Below are 23,074 nucleotides of genomic sequence, written 5' to 3'. Positions count from 1 at the left end.
ATGATAGGGACTGATTGAAAATCTTGACAAAGACCCATGTCAGCTGGTCGAAATAGTTCTACCACACCATGCTATGATGTCTGCAAACACCTCACTTTAAGAATGGAGTTATGATATAGGCTTGGTATAGGATACCCATATCCAGAAGATTGCTCAAACTATATTATACTATTGTGAGGTCTTCTTGGTGATATTTATTAACTAATCAGTTACTAGTTTTTAACAAAGCATAGTGTTTAAGATACTTCCTAATGTGGAAACATCTAGGAGTGAAGAAGAAGAGGCTTAAGATTGTTTTTCTGAGAAAGGTAAGATAATGAGAAAATGACAGTAACTGAAGGAAATAATGATTTTGCATCAACATAATGTTCTTTGGATGCTGTTAATGCTCTTAACAGCATGCAATTAATATATTAAAGAAGCATTTTCCAACAATATATGTTGGATATATGTGTATATGTTGTGTATATGCTGCTGTTATTGTGTATATATTTATTTATATTTCTTCATACATTCTTATATAGTTCTATATTGTGTATTTTGTTGTACAGTTATTTTATTTTCAACTTTAATTTATATATTTTATCTTATTCTCCCAGTTAAATTTACCCTTCATTCTAATTTGTGTTGTACAGTTATTTCATTTTTAACCTTAATTTATATTTTATTCCTTCCTAGTTAATTTACCCTTTTTAATTTTTCATATTTATTTCCTATCTTATTCATAGCCTTTTCCTTTTTTGTTTTCTTTAGGTCACGAGCAGTTGTCCAAGCATTTCACTACATATCGTACTGTGTATGACTGTGTACGTGACAAATAAAATTTGAATTTGAATTTGAATATTTAAATGAATATGGGCTTGAATATTAAGCGCTGATCAAGAATTCACTTCTACCTGTTCCCATGTCATACAGGACTGGTACATGAGGCTGCTGGATGGTAATGGGAAACACGGCTTCATAGTTTTCAAACTGGAAGGTGACTAAACAAAAAAAAAAAAATGTTTAGGTTCAGAACAAGGGGGACTCACTTTTTCTTTCACAGTTATTTTAAACATGCATTAATGATCATGTGTAAAATGCACATTATTTTGCAAATTCAATTGTCATTTAAAAATGGGTGTTTATAGCGCTTCACATTTCTGACACATACCAAGGTCTCCAGTGTTTATGTGGTAGATGGTGCTGGTATAGGACACTTTGGCCAGCAGGTCATTGAGGACCAACAGGCTGCTAGACTCAATAATCAGTTTCGTCTCTCCAGAACCTGTGAATTAAAACCAGACAATTTTAAAGTAATATAATACTGCTCGTCATTTCTCAGAAAGGGCTTATAATATAATAGGAGTAGTCTTTAATTCAGAGTAATTTATTCTGGCTAATTAGGAAAGTGTCTTTCCTAATTAAATTATTCGCCCATCCATTCTCTTGCGCTTATCCTTATTGGGAGGTCGGGGTGGGTCGCCAGTCCGTCGCAGGTCTAACACATACAGACAACCATTGACACTCACATTCACAGGCAGTTAAGAATAACCAACTAACCTAACCTCAACCACTGCATGTGTTTGGATTCTGGGAGGGAGCCAGAGTAGACAAGAGAACCAGTGCAAACACAGAGAGAGCATGCACACTCCACACAAAAATACAGTAGATGGTGAAGATGAATTCAGGCCCTTCTTGTTGTGTATTTTGGGTTATAACAGGACCCGTAGCGGTCATGCCCAGATGCATTATGGGATAAAAAGCTTTAGGCTGTCGCTCGGGCTAGCTCCATGTTAAGTTATGCCGTTATAATAAATACCTCAAGTTACGTCGTGGTCATTGTTATACTGGTAACCCGGAGTGAAGATATAACAAAAGTGGCGACGAGGACGTCTGGACCGACGCTGCAGTCCGCTTGGAGTTTTACACTTTTTTTTCCTGCTGATGCCTCGTACTGACTTGGTGTTAGACGGCGCCGGAGGGAGGAATGTACAGCGGACAGGACGACGAAGGCAGACTCCGTAAGTGACGCTAACCAAAACATAAACGGGTAAAAGAGACGTTACGAAAAGGAACAGTTGTTAGGGGAAGAGTGCCATTCAACCAGGAGCCGAGTAATGGCTGGAGTTACTGGCCCTATCGGTCCCTTCGACGAAAGCACGGAGCAATGGAGCTCATATACGGAGCGTTTTGGATATTTCGTTGCGGCTAACGACATACAGGATGCTAAACTGGTGCCCATTTTTTTGAGTGTGATAGGCCCAAAGACTTTTACCCTGCTAAGGAGCCTGCTACAGCCAGCAAAGCCCGGCAATAAAAGTTTCACAGAGATCGTGGACACACTGACCAAACACTTCTCGCCCAAGCCCCTCGTGATCGCTGAACGGTTCAGGTTTCACAAGCGAAACCAAGAAGAGGGTGAGTCTGTCACAATGTTCGTTGCATCGTTACACAAATTAGCTGAACACTGTGAGTTTAAAGATGTTTTAAATGACACATTAAGAGACAGACTCGTGTGTGGTTTAAGAAATGAAGCTGCACAGAAGAAATTGCTCACGGAAAGTGACTTGACTCTTGAGAAGGCAATTAATATCAGTGTGACCATGGAAATGGCATCAAAAGAAGCCCATGCGCTACATGCTACAGACAGAGTACACAAACTAGACAATGGTAAAGCAAATGCACAGGGACCATGCTTCCGCTGTGGCAAGTTAGGACACCTTGCTAGTGATTGCTGGTGCAAAGAAATGGATTCCAACAACTGTGGAAAAAAAGGTCATGTAGCACGGGCATGCAGGAACAAAAGAACTCAAAGCCTGGAAATAAAAGAGGCACTGCAAGATTCAAAAAAGAAAGACATGTTCACACAGTTAAGCTTCATGAGGATAGAGCAAATGACTCCTCAGGTGAAGAAGTGTTGTCTGCAATAAATACTGTGCGAATACTGAAGGTGGATGAAACCTCAGATGGCTTTTGGGTCACGCCCAAACTGGAGGGACATGTTGTAAAAATGCAGATTGACACTGGGTCAAAAGCATCACTAGTGTCATATAATGTCTATAGGACATGTCTGAAGCACCGTCCACTCAAACCCTCCGACACAGTATTTAAAGGATATACTGGACATCGAGTGCCTATGAAAGGAATGGCAGAGGTGACTGTTCAATACAATGGCCAAACTGCTAAGCTGCCTGTGTATGTTACGCAGAAGAACTGCCCTGCTATAATGGGACGTGTGTGGCTCAAAACAATCAGACTCAACTGGCAAGGAGTGAGAAAGCTGTTGCATGGTTCCTCTCAGCTACAGGCCATACTGGGAAAACACCAGGAGGTTTTTCGTGAGGAACTGGGCAGCATGAAAAAAATTACAGTGAAGCTGCATCTCAAGCCTGACTCCAAGCCAGTCTTTATGAAGGCTAGACCTGTGCCGTACGCCATTCGGCCCAAGGTGGAGTCTAATTTAGACGCATTGGTCAAGAATGGTGTTCTGGAGCCGGTTACGACCAGCGAGTGGGCTACGCCCATCGTTCCAGTTCTTAAAAAGGACGGCGGAATCCGGATCTGCGGAGACTTCAAGGTATCCGTGAATCCTGTATTAACAGCAGAGCAGTATCCCCTTCCGCTGATTGATGACTTATTTGCTGGTCTGAGTGGAGGACAAAAGTTCAGCAAAATAGATCTCAACCAAGCTTACCTGCAAATGCACGTCGAAGAGCAGTCATGTGACATGTTGACTATTAACACACATAAGGGACTTTTCAGATTTTGCAGGTTGCCTTTTGGCATCACATCAGCTCCAGCATTGTTTCAACGAGCGATTGATCAAATCCTGAGGGGATTACCTGGTGTGCAATGCTATCTGGATGATATCCTGTGTACAGGAGCAGATGATGAAGAGCATCTGCGCAACTTGGATGCGACCCTTCAGAGGCTGAAGGAATACGGATTGAGAGTCCGTAAGGAGAAATGTGACTTTTTCCAGTCATCTGTGGAATATCTAGGGCACGTGATTGATGAAAATGGACTTCACACTGCACCTTCGAAGATCACAGCAATCGTGGATGCACCCCCACCACGAAATGTCAGTCAGTTAAAGTCTTTCTTAGGGCTGTTGAACTACTACGGACGGTTCATACCCAACTTGGCATCACTCCTGAAACCACTGCACAACCTGCTACGCAAGGAAGAAGCATGGGAGTGGACAGCAAGCTGCCAAGAGGCCTTTCAAAAGGCAAAGGATTCACTGACTGCATCTGAGGTGCTAACCCACTTCAATCCCAAGTTCCCAATTCAGCTTGCTTGTGATGCTTCTCCCTATGGGGTGGGGGCAGTGATTTCCCACATTCTCCCAAATGGCGAAGAAAGGCCAATTGCATTCCCATCAAGGACATTATCCAAGGACGTTGATCCAAGATGGCGCCGCGTATGGATGCCCTGGTGCTTCAGTGCGTTACTTTTGTTTTGTTTTTGTGCATAACTTCTGTGTCTGGGCACTCCTCTGGATATTCTTACACCAGAGAAGAGCTTCTTAACCACAGGACTACAACGCCTGTGGATTTATTTCCAATATTTGTCGCATCTGCGGCAGATTTACTGCAGACTCTGATCAGGAAAGTGAGACGCCGAAAGAGAGGTAAGCGAGCCGGCGCACTGGTGCGTCTGAGGAGACGTGGACTGCGAACTGCTCTTCCTGGGATCTTCCTTTCCAATGTACGCTCACTCAGGAATAAAATAGACGAGCTGGCCCTGATTAGAAGCATGAACAGAGACTTTGCCTCCTCCTGTGTCTTATGTTTTACGGAGTCGTGGCTCTGTGAGGACATCCCGGACAGCGCGCTCAAGCTGGAGGGCTTTCATCTGCTGCGCGCTGACCGGCAGGCCTCTCTCTCTGGTAAGACCAAAGGTGGAGGTGTCTGCTTCTACATTAATAGTGGCTGGTGCACAGATGTAACAGTGATTGCTCAGCACTGCTCTTCCTCTCTGGAATACCTTTTTATTCACTGCAAACCGTTTTATTCTCCGCGGGAGTTTGCTTCATTCATCCTGGCCGCTGTTTACATCCCGCCAGATGCAGATGCGCAGGCAGCTCAGTGCGCACTCGCGGAGCAGATACTGCACATGGAGCGGACATTCCCGGACTCTCTCATCATTGCTCTTGGGGACTTTAACAAAGCCAATCTGAGCCATGAGCTTCCCAAATACAAGCAGTATATTAAATGCCCGACCAGAGAGGAGAGGACATTAGACCACTGTTACAGCACGATCAGGGGGGCCTATCGTGCGGTGCCCCGCGCTTCACTCGGACTTTCTGACCACGTCATGATCCACCTAATCCCCGCGTACAGACAGAGGCTGAAGCTCTCCAAACCTGTCGTGAGGACCAAAAAACTGTGGAGCAACAAGGCTGTGGAGGAGCTTCGCACGTGTTTGGAGTCTACAGACTGGGACACAATGAAGGCTGCTTCTAACAGCTTGGACGAGTTTACGGACACTGTCACCTCCTATATCCACTTCTGTGAGGACAGCATTGTGCCATCACGCACCAGGGTGAGTTATAACAATGACAAACCCTGGTTTACTCCTAAACTCAAAAAGCTGTGGCTGGAAAAGAGAAAGGCGTTCAGAAGCGGAGACAGGGACTGCTACAGAGAGGCCAAGTACAGGTTCACTAAAGAAGTGGACATTGCCAAACATCAGCACTCTGAGAAGATGCAGCAGCAGATCTCAGAGAATGACTCGGCCTCTGTGTGGAAAGGTTTTAGGAATATTACAAACTACAAGCCTAAAACCCCCCACTCCACTGACGACTTGCTCTTAGCCAACACCCTTAACGACTTCTACTGCCGTTTAGACGAGCCATCAGGCAGCCTTCACACCTCCAACGGCCCCAACAATAGAGACACTTTGGACACTCATTCCCCCACCTCTCCCCCCTCCATAGAGCCATCACCACCTTCAAACACTTCACCTACAACACCCCCCTCCTCACCCCACACAAAAGAGGATTTCACACCACCTCCTCCCACCACAACTCTTCATATTCATGAAGCAGATGTGAGGAAGCAGTTTAAGAGTCTGAATGCTCGAAAAGCTCCCGGCCCAGACGGTGTGTCTCCTGCCACCCTCAGACACTGTGCAAACGAGCTGGCCCCAGTGTTTTCTGGCATTTTCAACTCCTCACTGCAGGCATGTCATGTGCCTGCCTGCTTCAAGTCCTCTACCATAATCCCTGTCCCCAAGAAACCTAGGATCACTGGACTAAATGACTACAGACCCGTGGCTCTGACATCTGTGGTCATGAAGTCTTTTGAGCGCCTGGTTCTCTCCCATCTCAAGACCCTCACGGCCCCCCTCCTGGACCCCCTGCAGTTTGCATACAGAGCCAACAGGTCTGTAGATGACGCCATCAACATGGCCCTACACTTCATCCTGCAGCATCTGGACTCCCCAGGAACCTACGCCAGGATCCTGTTTGTGGACTTCAGCTCTGCCTTCAACACCATCCTTCCAGACCATCTCCGAGGCAAGCTTTCCCAGATGAATGTGCCTGATCCCATCTGCCGGTGGATCACTGACTTCCTGACGGACAGGAAGCAGCATGTGAGGCTGGGAAAGAATGTCCCGGACTCCCGGACCATCAGCACCGGCTCCCCTCAGGGCTGTGTTCTTTCTCCTCTGCTCTTCTCCCTGTATACCAACTGCTGCACCTCCACCCACCAGTCTGTCAAGCTAATCAAGTTTGCAGATGACACCACCGTTATTGGACTCATCTCGGACGGGGATGAGTCTGCCTACAGGAGGGAGGTTGAACGTCTGGTGTCCTGGTGCAGCCACAACAACCTGGTGCTGAATGCCCAGAAGACAGTGGAGATTATTGTGGACTTCAGGAAGCACACAGCCCCACTCCCCCCCATCATCCTGACTGACACCCCCATCACCTCTGTGGACTCATTCCGCTTCCTGGGTACCACCATCACCCAGGACCTGAAGTGGGAGCCCACCATCACCTCTGTCATTAAGAAAGCCCAGCAGAGGATGTACTTCCTGAGGCAGCTGAAGAAATTCAACCTGCCAACACGGACGATGATGCAATTCTACACCGCAATCATCGAGTCCATCCTCACCTCCTCCATCACCGTGTGGTACGCTGGAGCCACTATCAGGGACAAACAGAGACTGCAGCGTGTTGTGCGCTCTGCTGAGAAGGTGATTGGCTGCAGACTCCCATCTCTGCAGGACCTGTACAGCTCCAGGACACTGGGGCGTGCAGCTCGGATCTCAGCTGACCCTTCTCACCCTGGACACAGTCTGTTTGACCTGCTCCCCTCAGGCAGGAGGCTCCGGTCCATTCGCACCAGAACCTCTCACCATAAGAACAGTTTCTTCCCCTCTGCTGTTGGACACATGAACAATAACCGTATGACTGTTCCCACCACTAACACATGACCCTACGCTGTGTTCACTGCATCATTCCATGTTTGGCACTGATCACCACCTGCACTCATGTATATATCATGTATATATCTATCTATCTACTTAGCACTTTTAATTCTTATTCTCATTTTTATTTTCATGTCTATTTAAGCGTAATTTATGACAGTATGTTTGCACTGAAGCACCGCAGCAATTTCCTAATGTTGTAAACCTGCTCAACATTTGGCAATAAAACCTTTCTGATTCTGATTCTGATTAAACACAGCAGAGTCCAACTATGCTCAGCTGGAATGAGAGGCGCTGAGCATTGTATTCAGTGTTCGGAAATTCCACCAGTACCTGTACGGTAGGAAGTTTACACTGTTTACTGACCATAGGCCTCTCACAACCATCCTGGGACCCTATACAGGGATTCCATCTCTTGCTGCTTCACGTCTCCAGAGGTGGGCGTTGATATTGTCAGGACATTCTTATGACATCAAGTATTGCAAATCGGAGTCTCATTGCAATGCAGATGGGTTGTCCAGGTTACCCCTTCCTGTTAAAAAACCCGTCTCTGACACAGTTGAGATCCTCTACTTCAGGGAGGTAGAGACAGCACCTGTTTCGGCTGTGCAGGTGAAAAAGGCATCCAGAATTGACCCTGTGTTGGCAGCAGTGCTGGACTGGATCATTAAGGGTCTGCCTGCAAGTAAGGGTGTAGACCTGAAGGCTTTCCTGGGAAAGCGGGTGGAGCTTTCTGTTCAGGCGGGATGTTTGCTGTGGGGGAGGAGAGTCATCATTCCCATGTCATTGCGACCAAAACTGTTGAAGCAACTGCATGCAGGACATAGTGGAATAGTGAGAATGAAGGAAATAGCGAGAAGCTATTTTTGGTGGCCAAATATGGACAAACAGATTGAGGAGATTGCTAAAAACTGCTCTTCGTGTCAGATGGTCCGGAAAAACCCACCACTTGCTCCTCTCCATCCCTGGGAGTTCCCACAGGAGCCATGGCATTGGGTACACATTGACTTTGCAGGTCCATACGAGGACAAAATGTTTCTTGTAGCTGTTGATGCACACAGTAAATGGCCTGAAGTGACCATCATGAAATCAGCCACCACTGAAAAGACCATAGAAGCTCTAGGAGAAATGTTCAGTAGGTTTGGATCTCCTACTCAGATAGTCTCTGACAATGGACCTCATCTGGTTTCACAGGAAATGGAGGCTTTCCTACAGGCTAATGGAGTGCAGCACATTACGTCAGCTCCATACCATCCTGCAACGAATGGTCTTGCAGAAAGGTTTGTTCAGACAATGAAACATGCACTGAAAACATCACAAGGCCAAGGAACACTGCATCAGAGACTGCACAAGTTTCTGCTTAACTACCGGAATAGTCCACATGCGACCACAAGGACATCTCCTGCCAACGCAATGTTCAAAAGAGATCTGCGCACTACCTTTGATCTTTTGAAACCCTCAACTGTGAAGGACACTGTACAAAAACAAGAGAAACAAATCATGTACAGGGGTCAAAAGGTCAAGGACAGAGTCTTCAGCACCGGCGAGTAAGTGCAGGCCAGGAACTACCGAGGAGTACACAAGTGGGTTCCTGCAACTGTCATTGCTCAAACTGGTCCAGTTTCATATACAGTTCAGGTGGCCGATGGAGTGTGGAGAAGACACGTGGATCAGCTACTCCGGTCCGCACCAGTGTCTGCAGAAGGGTCTTGCGGAGATCTTGGAAATGCACTCATCGACTCGGCAGCCCCTTCACACACACAAGTAGAGAACTCCACCACATCAGGAACAGTGGTTCCACCTGTAAATGAGACTGTAAGAGAGACTGAGACATCTTCGGTGTCAGGAACAAAGGCTCCACAAGAGAGCACACAGACTGATGTTACCCCAACAGAGAGCGGCGGCCTCCTGTTCGTCTGAGTTATTAGATGGCACCTGACCCAAATGAACGGGGCAGAATAATCCCCATGGGTCATGGGGGAGGTTGAGGTAGTCCACCCTCACTCCCCAAGATAGCAATTAAAAGAGTTGGTGTTGTAACCTTACAGTTAATAAGAGGTGAAATGTTTGTGAGGCTATTACTGTCATGTGCCAGTGAAGACTGAAGTTTGTGAGTAGATCACCTGTTTATTTCGTAGTACATCCTTTGTAAGAGGGGAGGAGATGTTGTGTATTTTGGGTTATAACAGGACCCGTAGCGGTCACGCCCAGATGCATTATGGGATAAAAAGCTTTAGGCTGTCGCTCGGGCTAGCTCCATGTTAAGTTATGCCGTTATAATAAATACCTCAAGTTACGTCGTGGTCCGAGTATCATTGTTATACTAGTAACCCGGAGTGAAGATATAACACTTCTTGCTGTGAGGCAACAGTGTTAACTACCACGCTAGCCCAGCCAAAATTAATTAGTTACTGATAATTGACAACAACAATATGAAGCCCTGAACTTTACCAAATAAGATTCATGTAAAACCACCAATACTACGCTGATTGAGGAGACACGATGTCTAAAATTGTATGGAGCTATGGAGGCAAGTCCAAGGGAAAACCATCATAATATAAAAAGATGTAATAAAAAAGGGTAGGGTTGCAGGGTAGTGCTTTTAAAAAAGTGTCAAGATACCTTGTAAGAAAAAGAACACATGTATATGTCTTTGTCTTCTAAATTTTATCACATTACTCTTTTATGAATTCAGTCTTTTGAGATTGCAATTTTTATTTTACACATGTTACAGGAAAAAAATTATAAAAATCTAAAAAAAAGTAATAACGGCTAGTTTAATGTGTTACTGACAGAAATAATGGAGAGCCAGCAATCTTTGTAGAACATAACAGATAATTACCACCTAGACAGTGGAAGGATCAGACACACTTTAGGCTGAGTACATGAAAACCCTTCATTGACCTTAATGTGTGAGTCAGCAGTGCAATCAACAACTGTTCAAAAGGACCAGTGCAGCTCTCCATCCACATTCCAATGTAAGGAACCAACACCCACTGATGTCTATAAATAAAGACCAGGGCAGTGGTGGAGCACGAGTCCCTGAGCTCTCACTCTCGTGCAGGTGCTCTGTGGCTGTCCTTGATGCAAGTAAAACTGTGTGTTTCTCCTCTCTGATTCTCAGCTGAAGTGTTTTAGAATACATCTCTTGACACAGTGTCTCACTCAAGTTAATCTGATATTTGTGTTTAGTCAAGACTCTTGCCCACGTAAAAGATCACTCATGTGTTTTGTGTTTGTTTAAGTCGAATTAGTCACTCACCCCAGTTTAAATTATTTGTAAATATCTTTAAGTCTTTAACTACTTCTTCTGCCTTGTTGTTTTGCCTGAGTCCCGCACTTGAGTTGTGTTACCATTTGTTTTCTAAACATAATAAAGTGTTTTGTGAAGGCACTGGAAACAATTCTTCCAAACACCAAACATGTATTCTATTAGACCACAATATTGTGTTCTGGTTTTAGCAAATAATTTATATACATTTAGAAAAAGAAAAAGTTCTTCTTCCATGGTCTCAATGAACTCCACCCCTACATTTTTGAATCAGCCACATAAGACCCACAACTGTACTTTGCTTAGCCTGCAACCTGTCAGTTGCCTCTGGAGTCCCACAGGCTCTACAAGCCGCAGCCCCTTGTTGCCAATTTAGAAATGCAGCACATGATCCACTCAGATTCACTGTTCCCAGCCTCCCTCAGAGTGCAGTTGAGGTGTGATGGGGCGTGGTTCGTGGCACACTGCGGTGGAGGAAAACACACCTGAGCTGCATGAGATCATCACGCCTCTCTCCATAAAAGAGTGAACTGGGGCCTGAGTGTTGTTATTGTGTATGTGTGGCTGGCAGGTGAAAAGCTGCAGCCAAGTGTAAAACAAACGCCAACAGAATAAAGAAGTGTTTGAAAGTGTGACAATGTGGTAGGATCTGCCATGCGTCTTCTACAGCTATTACTTCCAGGCTGGACTACTGTAATTCATTATTATCAGGATGTCCAAAAAACTCGCTGAAAAGCCTTCAGCTAATCCAAAATGCTGCAGCAAGAGTCCTGACAGGGACTAGAAAGAGAGAGCAGATTTCTCATGTTTTGGCTTCCTGTTAAATCCAGAATTCAAAATCCTGCTCCTCACATACAAGGTCTTAAATAATCAGGCCCCATCTTATCTTAATGACCTTGTAGTACCATATCACCCTATTAGAGCACTTCGCTCTCGCTCTGCAGGCCTACTTGTTGTTCCCAGAGTATTTAAAAGTAGAATGGGAGGCAGAGCCTTCAGTTTTCAGGCCCCTCTTCTGTGGAACCAGCTTCCAGTTTGGATTCAGGAGACAGACACTATCTCTACTTTCAAGATTAGGCTTCAAACTTTCCTTTTTGCTAAAGCATATAGTTAGGGCTGGACCAGGTGACCCTGAATCCTCCCTTAGTTATGCTGCAATAGACGTAGGCTGCCGGGGGATTCCCATGATGCATTGAGTTTTTCCTTTCCAGTCACCTTTCTCACTCACTATGTATTAACAGACCTCTTTGCATTGAATCATATCTGTTATTAATCGCTGTCTCTCTTCCACAGCATGTCTTTTATCCTGTCTTCTTTCTCTCACCCTGAAAAGGATAAGCGGAAGCGAATGAATGGAAAAAAAAAATGGAATAAATTAAATTACAGTGGGAATTGAAGATGGCCCCTGCCTGCAGCATACCCTCACCAGGTCTGTCCAGAATTTTCTGCCACAACTGATCACCAGGTGGTGATCAACTAGCGGCGCATCTCATCTCTGCACATGAGTGTCCATGACTTATGGCTGCAGATCTGATAATACGATTACAAAACTGACCATCAACCTTCTACATAGTGTTCTGGTGCCACATTCACTTATGAATACCCTCAATCGTGGTGTTATGTTGTCGTTAACACTGAAGTCCAGTAACAGAACTCCATTCAGATATAACAGCCTATTCCTCCCTATGACACCTCTCCAGGTCCCGCTATCATTGCCCATGTGAAGTTATGGAGTAGAACAATGGAATCCCCAGATGGCACACTCCCCAGCACTCCAACAAATGACCCCAAGAAGGCTGAGCACTCTGAAGTGTCATTTGGCACACAGACAAATGATAGTCAGGACCTTTTCCCCAACCCAAAGGCATAGAGAAGCAACTTCTCATTCATTGGAGAAAATCTCAATGTCTGGAAAGAAAACTTGTTGGAGGGTGGAGGATTCAAGTATACTCCCACCATGGTGGTAGTTGGACCCATGTAGCTTCTTTGGTCTGAGGCCTGCTAGCCTCCACGGGAAAAGCCCTGGCCATCAGGTGTGGCTAGAGAAATTTAACTCAGAACCTTGAGTCTTACACTCCAGGCCACTAAACTAAACCCAGTCATATTCCAAGAACACTGAACAAGAGGGGCGCTGCTGCAACAGCTGTGACCGGTACATACTGGGCCTGTAAGGCTACTCAGTCCTCTCAGTTTAGCTGGGGTACTGGGGTATTTAGAAATTAGAGGCAATTAGAACTGGGGGAGTCCCCTCACCAACTCCTTCCAAGCTCTGCACTGAAGTAATACTCATATGATCAAACTTCCTGTATTCGGGTGCTGGTCCCACAGATCAACAAGTGCAATCCCCTTAGTTCTGACTACCTTTCCTCTCTTTGTTACCATTCAAATAAACTTCTCCAGTTTGAATGATATTCCAATGTAATTGCTGTAGACGCTGTACTGGTATGGATCAGTGTATCAATGTCTTGTTCACTCTTGGCATATAGTTTACCTTACACCTAGCTTTTACTAGTCTTCCGCTGCTCAAATTTTCATCCAAAATAATTATATAAATATTAGCATTTTCTGTACAGTGTTCATCCTTCTATTGGGGACACAGGAACAAAAAACAATGAAACAAAGAGAAAAAAGCAAGCTAATAATATTCAATAATTAAAAATAACAAAAGAAAAAACCCAAACCAATGTTAATTTGGTACCAGTGTATATATAAATTTACCTTTGACTTGGAAACTCACCTTGAACAGTGGCCTCTGCAGTTGGAGTTTCTGTGGTTAGGACACCATTTGACACAGTTAAGAAAACCTAGAATAGAAACACATGAATAAACTAAAAAGCACTCTGAGTAATTTTAGCAATACCAATACTACTACCACCTCCACAAAACTGCACCACCACTCAAGCTGTCTTTTTAAACCAGAAGAAAGCTTTAAAGTGAGACGGAAACTGAGAACCTGATGCAAATACATATTTTTCAGCGTTCCTATAGTTTTATAGCATTCAGTGCATATCAGGTGCACTACACAGCCCAAAGGGTGTGTGGTCTGTCTTGTTAGATTGCAAAATAGTGGGAAACGCAAGTACGCACAGCTTCTTCAACTGAGGACAGTTTGAATTATATTGTGAAATCCACTGTCCTGCAAGCATAGGTTTCAGTGCGTGAATCTTAAAAGTAAAAATTTAGGAATATGAAATAAACCTGCCACCCCAACTTATGTAGAGATTGCAAGAGGGTGCTTTTAGACAAATGTCAAAGGCTAATAAAGTTAAAATCTATCATGTGAGCTTGTGCTGTTTGAGAAATTTCAAAATCAACTACCAAAAGGGGCTGTAATTGATAATTGGCAGCTATTATTGTAGTGGTAAGACTACACACGTAAGACTAGAACCTCATGGAAGAAAATTTATAAAAGCTTGTCGTCCTTTTGGTCATTGCTGTTTCAATGTACTGCTAGACTGATTTTATACATAAAAAACTGTACTAAATGATATCTCCATGCCCTGTTCCAGGTTCAAAATTTAGCCTATTTCTCTGGTCAATGTACAATAATGTCCTTCATTATTTCTTCTGGTCTAGTCTCAAGGCCAATGAACTAACAACTATAACAAGTATCTGTTGCTCATGTGATACATATCGTATCACAAATCAGGTGATTCCTGCTGTTTTTTTGAAAACTGCCACGTCAGCTAAAAAATGGGTGGAGTGCCCACTCTGGGTGACAACAAATTGTGGCAGGATCAGCCTGATATTATTTGTATCCCATACTGACTATGCAGATTGTATACCAAGCCTTGTTTGCCACACATGAATGCAATAATACATTTTTTGACAGTTGGTATATAGTATATAATTCTCTTGGCATAAAAATGAGAAAATGTGAACTTAAATTCAGAATATGATACTGGCTCTCAAAATCAAAGCATTTTCAGTAGCAAGCTCTATAAAATCCCAAGGTCACCCAATATGGCTGCTGTACATTGATTAAAAAATCATGTCAAAGAAGAAAGAAGTATAATTGCTTGTAATATTTACAAAAATCCCCAGATTTGTACATCAAAATTAGTGACAGTCTCAGAGGTGATCAGAGACAATTAATTATGTTTAACTTTTCAGTACAATTTAATTGTTTTGAACATCATTGCCTTTTATAAAATAAAATAAGCATACACATCTTTGAACTTTACAAACATTCAGCAGCCAACTTTTATAAACCAGCCAACCTCTACCATTCAGTCAGCCAGATCTGGGTGAGATCTGCCTGTTTCTAATCTGTGATATCAGACCAACCTTATAGCTCGTTCCTTCTTCAGCATGCAGAGCTAAACCTGAAATAAAAACTACCTTCAGTGTCACTTAGTCCTTCTACTCAAATACACATATTCACATCATCTTTTCACTTTACACCAGTGTTGCAAGGTGAGTTCTTGAGGAAACCTCAGCTATCTTTCACTCAGTTTTTTATACGTTTTAAAATATTACGGTTTTTGTGCAATTTTTTGTCCCATTAACATGATTGGGACCACACTACAAGTGTGGTTGCTGGTTTAGCTCGCTGGGGTGAGCTGTGTTTTAGCTAACTGAGATAAGCAGGCGTTCTGAGAGCGGGAGGCGTGAATTCCAGTCTTTCTCGTGGTAACATTTTTTTCAGCAGACAGTGCAGTTTCTTCTGCACACCGGTTTGGCTTGCTGGCATGAGCACCGTTGTAGCTCACTGAGATGAGCAGGCACCCTGACAACGGGGGGCGTAGGTTTGACTATCTGTGGCCTTTCAGCTTTTTTACCTCTTTTCAGCAGATAGTCCTGCTTCTTCAGCAGTTTTTCAAAGACCATTTCCACTACATGGCATTCACCTGCCATTTTCACAGGAAATGTAGCTTTTTCTAGCTGTTTTTTAAATGACTTAAGTTTACCTAGTCAATTGACTCTGAATCACCAAATAACTACTATTCTATTTGTATTTATATTTTTATAGGAACATAAAAACTAAAACATTGGTGACCGAAGCATATGTTGAGCTTAACATACCTGGTATCGCAGTTGCAGTCAAGGGTCGTACTATAACGCCCTGGATAGGATACTGCAGAGGAGAGTTAGGCAAAGCAAAAAGTAGCTTGGATAGTATTGAATTAGTCCTGTTGAAGAGATGGATTTGGAAAAAATTAAACAAAATAATTTTGAATGCTCAGTATGACACACACACACACACACACACACACACACACACACACACACACACACACACACACACACACACACACACACACACATTTTAATTCATTTATTACTGCACTGTAAGTCTAACAGTTCACGGAAAGCTCGCACCCATACATCCATCTTCTACCTGGCTTTGTATTGCTGGAACTCTTTAGCTCGTCGCTGCATTAATTCCTCATACTGGTCTTTTGGGATTTGGTCTTTGAGAACTGTAAAGCCATCAGGACAGGTGCATGGACCAGGTAAGCGATGTTGTGTGGGCAAAGATGACTTATAATTTAGAGATCCTGAAGGGTCCCTGTAATATGGAAGTCCTGAAGAGTCACAATTCAACATCAACATTTAAATGAACTACTACAGTCAAGTATAAAAGAAAGTATGTCCTTATATGATGTGATCCTTATGGCAGCCTCAGCATGGCCATCCTAGTCATCATTAGATTCCTCCTCATCAGTCATTTCTTGGTCTAGATTGCATGGATTATATTCTGATGCAGACAATTTCTCCTCTAATGCATCCCCACCGTCAGTTTCCTGGCATCTCTCGTCCTCACCAGTGTAGTGATCAAATAAGTAGTAAAGAGCCTCACTTAGGTTATATATCACCTTGTCATGGTGCTGACACCCACTGACCTCTGAGCAAGGCCTCAAAAAAGCATTTTACACCAAATCTACGAGAAAAGTTCAATGATACAATGATGCTGCCAACAGAGGAGTTGTTGGCATGGAAGTGAGGCTCTATTGTGCAAACATTTCCAGTGTAGTTGCTAGGGAACCCAGTGTGTGCGTGTGTGTGTGTGTTTATGGCCATCTGACAAAAGAGGATGTACCTGAACTCAGTTATTTACACTAATTGTTGTCTCCACTATTAATTTCTAGTGATTGGTCATTGTTGACCGGAAACAGTAAATATGCAGTGTTGAATAAAATGAATTAGTGATCATTCTTAAATCTCCCAGAAAATTTCTGAACATATATGCAGTGCCCTCTATAATGATTGTGACAAAGACACTATTAAATAATCAATACATAATTGACGTGCAGACTTTCAGCTTCTTGGGGCGATCGTGGCTCAAGAGTTGGGAGTTTGCCTTGTAATCGGAAGGTTGTCGGTTCAAGCCCCGGCTTGGACAGTCTCGTCGTTGTGTCCTTGGGCAAGACACTTGACCCGTTGCCTACTGGTGGTGGTCAGAGGGCCCGGTGGTGCCAGTGTCCGGCAGCCTCGCCTCTGTCAGTGCACCCCAGGGTGGCTGTGGCTACAATGTAGCTTGCCATCACCAGTGTGTGAATGTGTGTGTGAATGGGTAGATGACTGGATGTGTGAAGCGCTTTGGGGTCCTTAGGGACTAGTAAAGCGCTATATAAATACAGGCCATTTACCATTCTTTTCAAAGGGTCTTACAAATATTGTGCACGGGTCACTTTCAGCACTGTTTTAGCTACATCACTTTATCCTTCTCACTCAGTTGCTTCAGTCTATCTGCCATGAAAAGAAAAATGTATAACATACAAGTTTGAAGAGGACAGTTTGTCCACACACACAGACACACGATACAGGAATAATTTACCTTTGTTTTGATGTTGGAAGATTGTTGTTGGGTAGCTCATTTGCCCATTTACACGAATTCCCCATATAGAATGCAAACATGATGAACAGCACACCAACAACAGCAAATGCAAAAAGCTTTGCGTTTGTATAGATATACATCTGTTAATACACAGAAATACACATTACAGTTGGTTAATTAGCAAAGGCAAAATCTTTAACATCTAAATAGTTAAACTTCACAAATGGACATATCAGTCATATAAAATCTGTTATGTCTTGACTCACATCTTAGATATGACCGAACATGTATAAAATTAACATGAAAAATGGCTTTCTTTTAAAAAATGTTTCCTTTGCGTCTGTAAAAAAGTCCATCCTCCATCTCTCAGTTGAAGCTTTCGGTGTAATTGCCAAAAAGGAATTTTCAGTATTTGCCAAAAAAATTTAAGCTGTTGTAAATGACTTGTTGACATTTAGATGTCCTTTATTTATTTGGTTGAACAGTCTCATTTACATTAGAATTGTTTTTTAGTTTTTTGTTTTTGAAGAGTGAGCTGGCCAAGAAGGCAGCAGAAATTGAAATAAGAATAATATAGCAGCAGCATAATGATCAGGGGTGGGTTTTGATTATCGATTTATCGATTAAAATCGATTCTAGCATGGATAACGTGATATTGATTCATTAAAATCCTGAACCGATTTTTTAATATAAATTTAATTTGCCTGAAAAGCCAGAATCTCAGGTTAAACCTCACAAAATGTCAACAACCACCAAACAGCTAAAACAGTAAATGAGAGCAGGTACGCGGATTCTGCACAAAAACACAAAGCACGGACCCGCCGACGCATCAGAATCAGTGAGATGTCGCCTTTCTCACCCGACGGCACGAGCATGTCGTCGGGGCTGAAAGCCGACAGCTCGCTGATTCTGATGTTTCAGCAGGTCTGCGCTTTGTGTTTGTGTATTTTTTGCGCTAGATTCTGAGCTGCAGGTTTTATCTCTCTCCAACCAAAATTCAATGAAACAGCAGCAAATGAAGCAGCAAACTACGCTTCACATTTGATAAACATCGTCATGAATTCCCTCTTACTTTTCCTGTTTTACTTCCACCATGATAAAATCACACTTCATGCACAGCTCTCTCTCTCTCTCTCCCCCAGTGTACTTCAAGAACAGTTTCCCAATCTAAAAATCTGTTTTCTTCATTATTCACTTGCGCACAAGTCTACCGTTGTTTACAGCGCTGTCGGCCACTGTTTTTTTTCCTTTTAAGTACTTTCGAAAAGAAAGCCTCATTTCCGCTGTTTAATAAGCTACTGAACAAATTTAAACTTTTTAAAATTATGCAAAATTGCAAAAAGCATGGCTGTGTCTCTAATAAAACCTCTGTAACTTTGCTCTGCTTCACTTCAGCAGCATCAGGTAATGTTCATATGTTGATTAATGGTTTTCTTTCATTTTTGATCTACTGCAGAATATTTTTATAAAATCCCAGGAAAGGAAAATTACCTTCATGTTTTTCTGTTTTATCCTCAGCTACTTTGACACAAAAGCATCTGCTGTGATGCTCACACCTTTGATAAAGTCTTGCAAGTGTCAGCTTTCTTTTTATAGATATAAAAATATGGAAATGTACTGATAAATGATCTGAATTATAATATTTCTGACTGAGGCAAAATGTCCCCGATTCAAATCGAATCGAATCGTGGATCGAATTGATTCTAGAACTCAGTGACAATACCCAGCCTTAATAACGATAGTGGCCAGAAAAGACTGAATTGAATAAAATTTAGATACAATATTATGGAATAATAAGGATTGCAACAGAAATTATTTTTTTTATTTTATATATAAGCCCTTTGTAAACCCTTTGACTACAATCTGTTTACCAATATAAGCAGAGATATTACACATGAAAAAAACAAACAATACAGAAACACTGGAAATCACATTTTGACAGTTTATCGCCTGTATCTTCAATACTTTAAGTCCTTTTGGCTGCAAAGGGGCTCATGGGATTGGAAAAGATTAGTCCATTAGTCCAGGCAGTAGATCACAATTAGCGCCATCTGCCTGTGTTCAGACAAACTGCAATTTTAAGGCACTGGATTCATCTTTGCTTTGCCTGTTTGAAAATAAATTAATTTGAACTAAAATAATTTTGTTTTTAACATTGCAAACTAGGTCTGCACAAGTAGGATCAAAATGATAATCACAATTATTTTGGAAAAATATTAATATTTTTTTATTATTATTATTTAACTATGATGTAAACATAATACTGCTTTCACATCTTTATATTGGGACACACATTGCTTAAAAGAGAATAATTGTTAAACAATATATCATAATCTAACACAAAATTCAATCAACAGGCCACCAGTGTTGGGACTAACGCATTATTAAGTAACGCGTTACAGTAACTACGTTATTATTGTGGTAACGAGCACGGTAACTAGTTATTATGCCAAAACCGGGAACGCGTTACTCGTTACTGGGGTTTAGATAGGCTCGTTATTCGTTACTTCGTGTGGTGGCTATCACGGAGCTTCCACAGATTCAATAACATTAGCAAGTGGTGGAGGCCAGCAGGTGGATGAAGGAAAAGGGAGGCAAGAGGAGAGACCCGAAGCGGCTGCTAGTCCGAGAGTGTCAGGTGAACTGAACTTCAGTTAAGAAGTTATGACCTGCAGTCCATCTGAGTCAGATATGAACCAAGTTTAGGTGGAGTTTATTTTCGTTATGCTGACTTTTTCGTGCTGGGTACTAGCTAGCATGACGGAGTTTCTATACAGCTGGGTGGTGCTATGTTACTGATGTTGAACTTTATTTTGTTCATAAGGTTAATTATTAGAGTTGCCAACCGTCCTGTAAAAAACGGAATCGTCTCGTATTCAGAGAAAATATCATGCGTTTCGTATTGAGGTGAAAAGGAATACAGTTTGTCCCGGACTTCAGCTACAATGAAAAAGACACAAAGATGGATTTATTCTGTGTTTACGTTGCACAGCTGCCTCTTCTACTCTCATCCTCTCCCCCTCCCTCTCCTGTTTCTACTTCAATCATGAAACTGATCAATGATCAGCTGATCGGCTTTTCTCTCTTGTTTATTTATCACCCACTTTGCGCCAGAAAGAGGAAACCAGTGGATGTCACGCTAAACAACAGCAGCACTTTTAAGCTGATCAGCTGTTGTTAGAATTTATTTAATATTAATTTCTAGTATCAGCTGATGTTGGCTGGAGCCACAGCTGTAAACCTGCTGGTCATGATATCGGTTTGGTTATCTGGTGAGAGGGAAACATGAAGATGAAACCAGGAGATGTCCTTACTGAATCATCAGAGCTGTGATGGAGAAACAGGTTTACCTTTTAGTTAACATGAATGAGTTGAAGGGAAGTTATGAACTGTTTCTGAGAGACAAATAACACCAGGATCCTTTTCTAAGTAGCTGACAGCTGGTAACTGTGCAGGGGCGGGTCTAGCAAAGTGCTGCCAGGGGTCAATGTAGGGCATTAAAAGGGAGAGGGACACAAGGAAATACTTTCTTATTCTCATTTAAAATGTCTCACTTTTAAAAAAATAATTATCTGAGTCTTGCAACAAACAATTGATAGATTGATACATATATACCATCAGAACAGTGTACATCACTGTCACAACAGTGTTTATTTTCATTCATAGGCTTTATGATTTTTCCTATAATGGTGGGCCGGTCTCTAGTCAAAATGCCCGGGACGATTTTTTTGTCCCAGTCCAGCTCTGTATGCAGCTCATCTGCAGTCTGGTGTTACCTACATCTTCCTATTCAGAAGGCAGAATTTCTGAGTTCTGAGTACAATCGAAAGCACCACGACTGCAGTTTTTGTGATGGATGTAAAAAGCAGGCTAGGATAGAATCAGGCGTGGGATTTCTCTCGTGGAAATATGCACATTATTTTTTCCTTTCTATTGGTAGGTGGCACAGTGCACTTGTGGCAAGTAAGCAAGCTAGAAGGCAATCTTGCTGGGTATCCAGTTACGGAAGCAACACATTAACAAGAGAATTCTGAGTAAAACCAAAGTTACTCTCCCTAGTAACTAGTTACTCTGAAAGTAACTTGAAGTAACTGAGTTACTTTTGATAGAAGTAACTAGTAATGTAACTAAGTTACTAATTTAAAGTAACTTACCCAACACTGCAGGCCACTGCTTGCACTCTGCAGTCCTTATTATCAAAACCAAGTTTATCACAAAACCATAGTGATAAACTTGATCAGCTTGGAGGGGGAGCAAATTTACAAAGACAATACATTCCTAAAATCATTCCTAAATTAATCCTAATAAATTACAAGTCTTTGCAGATTAATAAAAAAGTTTATTCACTTGGTGTACTTAAGTGTAAGTGACTTAGACTTTACTCTGCAGCAACGCCATTCTCCCTTTTAAGCCTGAGCACAAGTGCAGCCATAAGAGCAAATTCATAAAATCTTAAAGACATGGCTATCGTCTATCATCGCTTCCTGGGAACTACTTAGAATAGTTTGCTTCCCTACAAACAGCAAACAGTAGTGCTTAAAAACTTTTTTTGTTAGCATATGTATTCACGTCAGTGTATGACACATGTCATCAATCTATTATTTATTTTCCATGAATCACCTTGGCACAGGTGTCTCACTGTAGTTTAGGTATGTGGATGGATGAACTGGTTCTTATATAGCCCTTTTCTACTCTTCTGAGCACTCAAAGCGCTTTACACATTCACCCATTCACACAAGCACATTTTTAGTGCTTTCTAACTAGCATTCACACACACATTCACACTCCGATGAATGCATCCGGGAGCAATCTTGCCCAAGGATTAGAAATAAGCTAGACAAGCTAGACAAGAAGCCCTGATAAATAGGGATGGGTATCGAAAACCGGTTCTTGTTGAGAACCGGTTCCCACTGTTTCAATTCCTTGGAATTGTTTGCCATTTTTGCAAACGATTCCCTTATCGATTCCAGTCGCCCCGAATGACGTCCCCATGTTGCGGAGCGTCATTTACCTGGCAGGAAACATGGCGCTCAAAAGTTTGGTTATACTTTATGAGAACGGATGACAACAGGGTAACTTGCAATACTTGCAAAGTAGATATTTCGTTTAAGGAAGGAAACACTACGAATATGCAAAAGCATTTGCTCACAAAACACGCGATAACCTTAAATGAATGTTGTGTTTTTAACTCCGCTCCGGACTCGTGAATCTCAACCCAGCAGCAGCGGTAACGTTTGCACGTCCTCTCACTTCCTATTGCAAAATGGGAAACGGATTTATCAGTTAACTTAGACCAAAACTTCTGGTCTCAGATTTGCTTATAGACCTTTCATCTAATTAGAAATCCCAGTCTTCAATTAATTCAATACAAAATACTACATAGAGTGCACTATACAGGTCATCGGATGTTCAAGATGGGTTATACGTCTACCAACAACTGCTCACACTGCCAAACCAATTCACCAGACAATTATATCCACGCTCTTTGGTTCTGTCCAACAGTTCAGAGGTTTTGGCGCGAGATATGTGAAGACTTATCGAAGTGTCTGAAATGTAACATTCCAACTTCCCCTTTTAGTGTGTTTGTTGGGCAGCTTAGA

The 23,074-nt window shown here is 42.4% G+C and overlaps 1 protein-coding gene across 1 annotated transcript in view; it reads right to left on the bottom strand.

The window, feature by feature from the left end:
- LOC147331743 (beta-1,4 N-acetylgalactosaminyltransferase 2-like) overlaps nucleotides 1–23,074 on the bottom strand; it is a 36,425-nt gene that overhangs the window by 9,323 nt on the left and 4,028 nt on the right. Inside the window, exons 2-8 of the mRNA XM_086290508.1 lie at nucleotides 17,475–17,614; nucleotides 16,035–16,205; nucleotides 15,719–15,825; nucleotides 14,981–15,018; nucleotides 13,431–13,497; nucleotides 1,154–1,267; nucleotides 897–983 (exon numbers count right to left, since the gene is read on the bottom strand). Coding sequence (XP_086146634.1) covers nucleotides 897–983; nucleotides 1,154–1,267; nucleotides 13,431–13,497; nucleotides 14,981–15,018; nucleotides 15,719–15,825; nucleotides 16,035–16,205; nucleotides 17,475–17,614 — 724 coding nt within the window. The remainder of the gene's footprint in view (nucleotides 1–896; nucleotides 984–1,153; nucleotides 1,268–13,430; nucleotides 13,498–14,980; nucleotides 15,019–15,718; nucleotides 15,826–16,034; nucleotides 16,206–17,474; nucleotides 17,615–23,074) is intronic.

Source organism: Aulonocara sp. 'chitande type north' Nkhata Bay, linkage group LG4, assembly GCF_057382095.1.
Source record: "Aulonocara sp. 'chitande type north' Nkhata Bay isolate Kocher_YH1m ecotype deep benthic linkage group LG4, A_spYH_male_GT1.1, whole genome shotgun sequence".
Classification (NCBI taxonomy): Eukaryota; Metazoa; Chordata; class Actinopteri; order Cichliformes; family Cichlidae; genus Aulonocara; species Aulonocara sp. 'chitande type north' Nkhata Bay.
This window is presented reverse-complemented; position numbering and strand designations above follow the sequence as displayed.